The 10,956-nt window shown below is 42.5% G+C and overlaps 1 protein-coding gene across 1 annotated transcript in view; it reads right to left on the bottom strand.

Annotated features, from left to right (window-relative positions):
* Positions 397-10,956, bottom strand: part of LOC109837542 (crocetin glucosyltransferase 2-like) — an 18,267-nt gene continuing 7,707 nt past the window's right edge. The window contains exons 2-3 of the mRNA XM_020405836.1: positions 1,562-1,748; positions 397-1,112 (exon numbers count right to left, since the gene is read on the bottom strand). Coding sequence (XP_020261425.1) covers positions 577-1,112; positions 1,562-1,748 — 723 coding nt within the window. The 3' untranslated portion in view covers positions 397-576. The remainder of the gene's footprint in view (positions 1,113-1,561; positions 1,749-10,956) is intronic.

Here is a 10,956-nt window from a genome sequence, read left to right as displayed (position 1 = left end):
TGAAGTGGAAGCTTTTAATCCAATTTCTAGGATTTTCTTTCCATTTTTACTCCTTTTCTCCTCATTTTGAGACAAGGCGGGGGGTGCAAGTTAGCAGGGCAAATCACGTGCTAACATGCACCAAGAAGATGACCGCCAAAATTTTTCCGCGAAAGACTTGGAATTATTGGTATGCCAAATGTGGAAATTTGTACTTTTGACCTTCAAATGAAATTTAGTTTCTCTTGAAATTGCGATATTGATCAAAAGAAGTTAGAAAATTCCCTATTAAATGTGTTGTTGATCTTATGAAGTGTCACTTTAATAGCCATACTACTAATCAGTGTGCTTCATAGTATTAACCATAAAATGAAAAAGACAGCTAATTAATTCAATGTTCTCATATATGGTGAAGAAATTAACTTTCTCATTATGTTATGAGGAGACATCATCTCCTAGCTGAACTTTATTTTCTCAAGCAAATGCATGTCCGACTTTATTGTTTCCGCTTAAACATCAGAGGCAGTTCCTCGGTGCACGTTTCATATAAATGTAACAAATCCTTATTACAGATCGATCAACTCAAGCTAAAGTTTTTCACTTGCAAAACTCTTCTATGAACTCCACGATATTCTTATCTGAGCTCCCACCCTCGCTGACAGCCTCCTTAGCCAACTCCTTCCATTTGCCAGCATTTCTCCTAATCTCCTCCCTCCTCTCTCCCTCCATAACCTCTCCAATCCTTCTCTCCAACTCCTCTCTCTTCACAACCCCACTCCCATCCTCAACCCTAGCCCTAACCCCAATTCCCCACACATCTTCAATATATTTGGCATTCGTTGTCTGATCCGTCCACTGTGGCGTGCAGACCATAGGGACACCGAGTGCAATACTTTCAGTAGTCGAATTCCATCCACAATGTGTCAGAAAGCAGCCAACCGCGTCGTGTGTCAACACTTCAAGTTGGTTGCACCAAGTCACTACTAGTCCTTTGGCTTGAGTCTCTTGTATAAAGTTTTTGGGGAGAGTGGCTGCCTCGGATGCACGAACGACCCAGAGAAAGCTGTACTTGGTGTTGACCAAGGTTGATGTGAGCTCGTTGGTTTGGTCCGAGCTTAAAGAAGCCATGCTACCTGTATCAAGAGTAATTAAGGAGACTATTTATTATTAACTGATTATTGGAGAAGTTGAAGTAACACAAAAAAAAAAACAGAATTGGCGTGTCTCCCGTAGCTGTAGTTGGCGAGTTGCTGATATCACACACGTTCAGAAATATTTACCCAGATGATCGACGCATCATGATCATAGCTGATGATTTGGATATGCATAATATTAGTAAACAGAGAGCCTGTCTGTCTCTCCACGGTTCCGATCGGTGTATTGCTGACGTAATACACAACCACATCTGTTATATGGTTACGCTAATGATATGGACCGCATGTATAAATGTTTTCACTTCAGTTATACATCAGCCAACACTATAGTGGGACAAACGAGTTCTCGTTTACTTATTATATGCCAAGCATTGTAGGTTGTTAGTAGAAATTAATAAGAGAGGAAAACTGTAAGAATAAAAGATTACCAAAAGAGACGTAGATAACTGAGGAGTGAGGCTTGGAATTGAGCCATTGAAGGTAAGGAGTGGAGTCAGGGTTGTGGAGGTTGAAGGCGTAGTTGGAGTCTGAGGGTACACGATCGTCGAGGTATGCAGATGGTAGGGTTGGCCCTATGGATTTCACTCGCCATGATGATTTCATCCATTCAAATTCCTGCGCTTAACATACAAAGTTTTACATGATTAATAGACAATAGAAAATTGATAATGGCAGATAATTTTTATACCACACAATGTTAATTCATTTACTACTCCAAACTTTCTTTTTTGAACACACTGAAAGATCAGGAAATATCTATGCAAGACATTGACATCTTGTGACATTCATGTGATGAATACGATAATGAAGATATGACATGTTTGAACATCAGATAGCCTAAATGCTAATAGAAAAGTTTAAGAATAAATTGTGGCCGATTCCTTGAAATTCATATGGTATCATAAAGAAGAACATGAGTAGTTTGGTTATACAAGTCTGAATTTTTATGTTAGTATAAACATTCAATCGGTTAGAATTGTTCGGCCTATCAATTTAATCTTGAAACACATTCATATGTACTTAATTGAATAGAAATAAGATCGAAGATTAGGAATGCGAGAAAAATGTTGGGAATTTAACGCCTAAACCCCTAATGCAACAGAAACGCAGTATAGAAAAAGTACACCAAGTTTTAACGAGGTTCGGCAACTGCCTACGTCCTCGGGAGCCACACAGATAATTTCTTATTAATCAAACAAGAAATTATAATTTAGGAGCAGATCTCAAAACTGAGATTTCTCAAATAAACACTGTAGCTACAGTGTTAATAATTAAAGGGTATGAACCCCTTTCAATTCTCACTTGAGAATAAATGAACTCCACAATATAAAACCCCTTTTCAATTTCCTCTCTCTCTTCTTAAATCTCTTTTCTTAATCTCCCCTTAAGATTCTCAAATCCTAAGCGCTGGAGATAAATCAAAATCGCAGCAGCGATTTTAGGGCAGTCCGCCGCCAGAGAAGAAAGTCGGAGGAGAGGGGGAGAGGCACTGCAGCAGCATTCGAAACCCTAGGCGATGGGGGGTTTTTATAGGGGAAACTCGATGGGCTGGCGACAGCCTGTCGCCAGCGGCCGCTTGGACGCCAAGTTCGAGCCGACGCAGAGGTCGGATCCTGGAGCTCGTCGGAGCTCCTCCGCCGTCGGAGGTTGGTATCCACCCCCAAAATTAACAATCTCCCACTTGGAAACCAAACCGACGCCAACGGGCTATCTTACCAAGCTCCTCTCCTGTGTGGCTCCGCCCTCATCATCTATGCATGAAGGCCAACTGAAGTTGCGCACAACTCCAGTTTCTGAACTGTCACCGTCTTTGTTAACATTTATGCTGGATTCTTACTTCCTAGAATCTTTTCCAGTTTTAACACGTCATCTTCCAACAGGGATCTGATGAAGTGGTATCGAAGCGCAATATGCTTCGTTTTAGAATGAAATGCTGAATTCTTCGCCAAGTGTATCACACTCTGGCTATCACTGTGCAAAACATTCTTCTCCTGTTTGAAACCCAGCTCTGTTAACAAACCCTGAAACCATATCATCTCTTTACTAGCTTCAGTCACTGTAATATATTCAGCTTCTGTAGTGGATAGGGTAACGATCTTCTGTACCTGTGACATCCAACTAACAGCTGTAGTTCCAACGGTGAATACATAGCCGGTGGTGCTTCTTCGGTGATCAACTTCGCCGCCGAAGTCTGCATCTACGTACCCTTGCACTTCTACCTCTCCCTTACCAAAGTGCAAACACTTCTGTGTGGTGCCTCGTAGATATCTCAGAATCCACTTGACCGCTTCCCAATGAGCTTTTCCTGGATTCGACATAAACCGGCTGACCACTCCCACTGCATGGCCAATATCTGGTCTCGTACAGACCATAGCGTACATCAAGCTTCCGATAGCTGAGGCGTAAGGTACCTGAGCCATACTCTCTTTCTCTTCTTCTGACTGAGGAGACTGATCCTTCGATAAACGAAAATGGCTGGCCAAGGGTGTGCTCACAGGCTTGGCGTCGCCCATGTTGAACCTCTGCAAAACACGGTTGATGTACTCCGTCTGAGATAACTGCAAGAGACCTCTCTTCTTATCTCTCGTGATTTGCATTCCAAGGATCTTTTTCGCTGGACCCAAGTCCTTCATGTCAAACTCCTTTGACAGCTGCTGCTTCAAATTCTTGATATCCTTCATATCTGCTCCTGCAACCAACATATCATCAACATACAGCAGTAGGATGATATAGCTGGACTGATATCTTTTGAAGTAGCAACAGTGGTCTGCGTTGTACTTCTGGAAACCTTCCTTGTGCATGAAGCCGTCAAACTTCTTGTATCATTGCCTTGGGGCTTGTTTCAGGCCATACAAGCTCTTTTTGAGTCTGCACGCCAGGTTCTTCTTCTTTTCTTTTGAGAAACCTTTTGGCTGGTGCATGTATATCTCCTCTTCTAGATCTCCGTGAAGAAACGCCGTCTTCACGTCTAACTGCTCGAGATGAAGATCTTCAATTGCTACAATGCTCATCACGGTCCTGATAGTATTTAGCTTCACTACGGGAGCGAAAATATCGGTGTAGTCAATTCCTTCTTTCTGCTGGAAACCTTTGACAACCAATCGGGCTTTATATCTCCTGGAACCATCCTGCTCCTCTTTCACCCGGTACACCCATTTGTTGTGGAGTGCCTTCTTACCCGTGGGCAACTCAGCTAGTTCCCACGTCTGGTTTGATATGCAAGCTCCCACTTGCTCGCATCTCCACTCTGACAAGCTTCATCAAAGCTTTCAGACTCTCCTCCATTTGTCAGCAACATATAATTCATGTATCTGCTGTTAGGCACAGGAGGACGAGTACTTCTCCTTAACATCGGAGCTGGTGCGTCGGGCTTCTGCGCACCATTCTGTCCAACATGCTCTTCTGGATGAGGATCTTCTGCATTGGGTTCTTCCGATAGGTTACTCGGGACATCATCTGCATCTACAAATATTGACTCGCTCTCTGAGTCATCTGTCTTGTGCATGTCCTTGTACATCACCTTCTCGTTGAATATCACATCTCTATTGCGGATCACTTTCTTGTTTTCGTTGTCCCAAATGCGGTAGCTGAACTCATCTTCACCATAGCCGATGAAAGTGCATTTCTTTGACTTGGGATCAAGCTTATTCCTGCCTTGATCACTAATATGCACGTAAGCTACACAACCAAAAATTTTAAGATGTGAGAGTTTTACCTCCTTTCCGCACCATACCTCCTCTGGTATTCTGTGCTCCAATGGAACCGATGGACCTCGGTTGATCAAGTAAGCTGCTGTGTTGACCGCTTCTGCCCAGAACTGCTTCGGTAGGCCTGATTGTACTCGAATGCTTCTGGCTCTCTCTGTCAACGTTCGGTTCATCCGCTCAGCTACACCATTTTTCTGAGGCGTGCCGGGCACGGTTCTCTCCATTCTGATCCCGTGCTCATAGCAGAACTTCTTGAATCCGGTGTCTTCATATTCACCGCCATTGTCGGTCCTGAGCTTCTTTATTCTCAGACCGGTCTCATTCTCGACCATAGCTTTCCATCTCCTGAAAGCCTCAAATACTTCTGACTTATGCTTCAGGAAGTAGACCCACACTTTCCGAGAGTGATCATCGATAAAAGTCACGAAGTAGTGTTTTCCACCAATGGACGCGGTGGTTGTTGGTCCCCACAATTCTGAGTGAACGAGCTCTAGCTTCTCTTTCCTGGGGGTTCTACCACTTGTCTGAAAGCTGACTCTCTTCTGCTTTCCAAGTATACATTCTTCACACATATCCATCTCCACTGACTGCAGTCCTGGGAGTTTTCCCTTTGTGTGCATGATTTTCATCCCCTTTTCACTCATATGACCGAGTCTCTGGTGCCACAGCTTTGAGGTCTCATTGCTAGCTGCAACTGAGATCGAACAATGTGCACCTGCTGTCATATACAGGGTACCAGTCTTCTTGCCTCGGACAATCGTCATTGCGTCCTTTGAGATCTTCCAATCATCTCCATGGAAGGTCGTGGTATATCCTTCGCCAGCCAACTGGCCTACGGATATTAAATTCTTTCTCAGGTCGGGAATATGCCTGACATCCTTCAGCTCCCATACTGACCCGTTCAACTTAATTTTCACCACGCCTTTGCCTACAATAGCACATGGTTGATCATCACCAAGATATACGTATCCAATATTTCCGGGGGTATACTTCTCGAAGAATTCTTTCTGAGAGGTAGCATGGAACGACGCTCCTGAATCTAACACCCAAGATTCCTCCTTGCTCTCCAAAGAGCATATCAATACGTCGTCTCCTCCTGAAGTGGAGGTGACATTCACTTCTGCCTTCGCCTCCTTCTCCTTCTGTGCACTCTTGCACGGATTCTTATAATGCCCGGTCTTTCCACAATTCCAACACTCGATAGCCTTCGAGCTGTTGCTTGGATTCCTTGATTTGGACCTCCTGTCCTTTGATCTACCTCTGAAGTTTGATTTTCCTCGTCCGTTTCCTCTGGTTGAATTTCTACCTCTTGACTCTGTATGCAATACTGAAGAGGTTGTAGCTTCACCCGTCTCTCTCCGTCGGATCTCCTCACTGAGAACCAAATCACGAACGTCGTCGAACTTCAACTTTTTCTTTCCCGACGAGCTACTCACTGCCGTGACTGTAGCATTCCAACTCTCTGGTAGGGAAGATAAAAGTATCAACGCCCGAACTTCCTCGTCAAACTCAATCTCAACTGAACTCAATTGGGTTGTAACCGTATTAAGTTCATTGAGGTGTTGTGCTACTGACGCGCCTTCCGCCATTTTTAGATTGAATAACCGCCGCATCAAATGAACTTTATTTGCGGCTGATGGCTTCTCATACATATTTGAGAGAGCTGGCATAAGACCTGCCGTGGTCTTCTCCTTCGCTATGTTGAACGCAACATTGCGAGTCAACGTCAATCTGATAACTCCGAGGGCTTGTCTATCTAGAAGGTTCCACTCTTCTTCCTTCATAGAATCCGGCTTCTTCCCCGATAGTGGTTGATACAGATTTTTCTGATACAGATAATCCTCTATCTGCATTTTCCAGAATCCGAAATCTGTTCCATCAAATTTCTCAAGTCTCATTTTTGCCTCATCTGTGGCCATGGCTCCCACTTGAATCTGACTTGTTCTAGATCGTTTCACGCTCTGATACCAGTTGTTGGGAATTTAACGCCTAAACCCCTAATGCAACAGAAACGCAGAATAGAAAAGACAGGCAGGCAAGTTTAACGAGGTTCGGCAACTGCCCTACGTCCTCGGAGCCACACGAGATATATTTCTTATTTACATCAAACACAGAAATTAGCAATTTAGGAGCAGATCTTCAAACAGAGATTTCTCAATAAACACTGCTAGGCTACAGTGTTGAATAAATTAAAAAGGTTATGAACCCCTTTCAAAATTCTCAAAACTTGAGAATAAATGAACTGCCACAATATAAAACCCCTTTCAAATTTCTTGCTTCTCTCTCTCTCTTAAATCTCTTTTTTGATCTCCCTTAAGATTCTCAAATCCTAGAGCGCTGGAGATAAATCAAAATCGCAGGCGAGCGATTTTAGGGGCACGTCCGCCGCCAGGAAGAAAGTCGGAGGAGAGGGAGAGGCAGCTGCAACACGCATTCGAAACCCTAGGGCGATGGGGGGTTTTTTATTAGGGGAAACTCGAGTGGCTGGCGAGCCGCCTGTCGCGCAAGCGGCGCGCTTGGACGCCAAAGTTTCGAGCCGACGGGCAGAGGTTCGGATGCCACAAAGATAACGCGATGTCAACAAAGGGTTCGAACGGCAGAGCTAAAAGGTAGGGGAGGTTTCGAACGCGAGAGGCTCGGGAGGCTCGAACGCAGAGCTCGGGGGAGGCGCTCGCACGCGGGGCTCGAGCTCGCCTGCGACCACCGAAGTTCGCCTGCGCCATCCTGGAGCTCGTCGGAGCTCCTCCGCCGTCGGAGGTTGGTATCCACCCCCAAAATTAACAAAAAATACATGTACCACGGATATGCCCGTGGAATTGATGTAATATCTGGCCATATCCGAAATGTCCAAATATGTTGGCCATACAGTCAATTTCTTAATTATAATTAAGCCAATGGTTGTGTATGATTCCGATCTTATCACATTATTAAACAATTTTCGGCCTTAATAACTTTAAGACAAGTGGAGCATTAAATATTCAAGGTAACTGTTTTTAACCTTATTCTACCCTAAGTAAGCAAATTGTCCATTCTTCTTTCAAGAAATTAAAAGAGAGACGACTTCTTGCGACCAATGGCATAAAAAACAATGGAAATGCGTTATAAAAAATTCATCAACCATGCCCAAAATGTGTCCAAACATTGTAACTTCAATTATGACAAAATTTTAGAATTCAAATATACGCAATTCAAACCCTAACAAGTCACAAAACAAACAAATAACAAAGGGGAAAAAAAGGTAAATGATGAGATCTTGTTTCCTATTAAAAGTCTGCAAAAATGTGTGAGCATTCTGTGAATCTGTGACTCAAATTTCACGTGGGGTTGCTTTATTAATTAGTTTCTTTGTTAAATCTTTCCTTAATTTACCTCCATAAGCTTATTCTTATACTCTTTTATATCTACATAAAAGAGGGAGATTTATCAAACACTCAATATTCTTTTTCCAATCATTTCTCCAATTTAAAAGAGAGAACAAGTTTATGCGTAAAAGAATTCAAATGGTTATGCCATTGCTTTAGAATTTTTCTGAGATTTGTCTACTTTGCTAACTTTTTGCACAGACTCGTTTTCAAAAGATGAGCAGCATCACTCAACGTACTTAGAATTTAAAACATTAATCATTTAGAATTTAAAGAGTATGTTTGACAACCATCCTAAAACTATGGAAAAATCTTAGGTGAGCCAATATTGAATTGATTCTTGCCAAACATCAATTTATCCATAATGGGGCTAGAATCAAACATGGCCGAGTTATATTTTATGTTTGGCAAGAAACTTGACCAGAATGAACATGATTTTTGAACGTCAAATGTTAACCACTTAACCAGTTCTAATTTGGATCATTCCTTCCCTTGTCTAACCTATAACTCCTAGCATACAATTTAAAACACACTCAAAAGAATTCTATAAAACAGCAAGTTCACCTCGTGCTCGAGCTCACAAAACGAATTGATCAGCACATCATCCGCCTCCTCCAAGTTCTTAAACTGGTTCAACAGTAGTGCGAACTAATTAAGCTAGGTATGGACCCGGATCCGGATCCGATAAATAAGTCGGCGAGTCTCCCCGTTCAAACCGAACCGAACCGGGTCCTAACCGAAGCGATTCGGTCACCGGACATTTGATCCGGCCCTCCCAAACTTGCCAATAAATGGCGTCCACTGCGCACGACCGAGTAAAAAACACAGCGGTTCGGATCCCAAACTGGTTCGCAACGTCCAAAGCCCACGGGAAAAGCGCATCGTAAACCAGAACTCGAACCGGCCTTCCTTTAGAATAGAGCGAGTCAGTTAGGTCCGTCAGTGTTTCGGGCCCAACCGACTCGAACCGGGTCAGGTAGTCCTCAGCGCTTTGAACCGAACTGAACCCGTTCTCATGGAATCCATCCGAAATGTGTTCGATGGAGACTGGGCCGTGTTCGGGTTGGGTCGAGTTGGCGATGAGCCGGGTTACTGCTAGGGAAGTGCGAAGGATAAGCGCTTGGCAAATTGGAGAATAGGGGTGATGTGGCCTTGGCTTGGGTAAGGGAGGAGGAGGACACGAGGTTCATATTTCTGCCCCCATTAATTGCTCAAATTTTCTAGTTCTTGATTGTGCAGTGTTTATTTAAGTGGCGTATATATTATGGACTTTCTATAGACTATAGAGTGCGCTTGTAACACCAGCACATGCAAATGCACGGGGATACATGCCCGGTCTCTCTCTCTCTCTCTCTCTCTGACCGCTATTAAACAACCTTCAACTACATATGTATTGTCTCTTCGACCTCCTCCCCTGCTCCCGCCTCTCGGCCTGAGCCGTGCGCTTGGCATGGAACATGAGGGCACATGCTTGCTCGCACCATGCAACGTGTCGTGTCAGCGGGGCGAACAGTCTAGCCTGTTACGCACCCCTACACGTGCTATACATATCAAAGGACTCTATCACTATACCAACGAGTTTAAAGCTATGATAAGAATTAGGGGTTATATAGTTCATACTCTAACATCCTCATTGAGAACCCTTTTTGTTGACTGAAATCTAAACTCATGCGACAATACTATTTTTCAAATTTCTCTTGAGTTTTTAACTAGTGGGAATAGGACCAAAATCACTTTGATATTATAACAAAGATCATTGTCACTACATCAAAACTCTAATGCTTTTATAAGTACTAAGTGTTACAGTTTATATTCTAACAATACAAACATTTAATATAAGGCTTGGGCGTGGGCGTGGGCGTGGGCGACCCGCGAGCTGATGAGGCCCAACATGCTATGGGTCACTACACAGTTTGGCCCGTAGTCGGCGGGGCTGGAATTGACCCGTGATATACCCGTGTAACGGGCCGAGCTGGATCCAGTCCCAAACTCAGGGTCAAAGAAGCAGGCCCGACCCATGCCCAACCCAACCTGTCCCAACCCGCCCTATAGTTTTTTTTTAATTTCAGTTTGACACAAAATTTGACTATCTTTAAGAAAAATATAAACCTAGTGTCTCACTTGTCAGCTTGAAGAGTCAACGGTTACTCTTTTTATTTAGGCTATTTAGGAAACTTATTCATAGTTTTGTATGGGATGTTTTCCACCATAACCCTTATTCTGTATATATTCTTGCAAAATGCAATACTTTTAGTATTTAAACGAATAATATTTTTAGAAATTTTTGATAGGTAGCTTGTTTTTCTTAATATGATAAGCAAAAGATAGTCTAGTGACAAAACCAATGAACCTCATCATTCATACATATTTAAGTTTATTTTTTGAAATGAGATATAACTCGTGTCTTTTTTGGGAAAAAAATGAATCTTTCTCACAATTAGTGTATTTACACATACAAAGACATGTAAAATCAAGAGTAATTTTTCATCTGAATAAATCTCTCTCTTAAATGCTAGTTATGTTGTAAAGACTCAATGTTTGTAACTTAGTTGTACACATCAGTGTAGGAAATATGATTTAGTAAGAAAATAGATACAAATAATCTCACTACAAATTTTGAGTTATATTTTTTTATGTCTTACATGATATATTACAAATTTTCAAGGAAAGTAATAAATATATTATAATATTTAGTACAATTATGAAAAAGGTTAGTGGCATCCAATGAGTAATCATGTGATATATATATATATA

Source organism: Asparagus officinalis, chromosome 4 (assembly GCF_001876935.1).
Source record: "Asparagus officinalis chromosome 4, Aspof.V1, whole genome shotgun sequence".
Classification (NCBI taxonomy): domain Eukaryota; kingdom Viridiplantae; phylum Streptophyta; class Magnoliopsida; order Asparagales; family Asparagaceae; genus Asparagus; species Asparagus officinalis.
The sequence above is the reverse complement of the archived record's forward strand: the minus strand, read 5'-3'. Positions and strand labels throughout refer to the sequence as shown.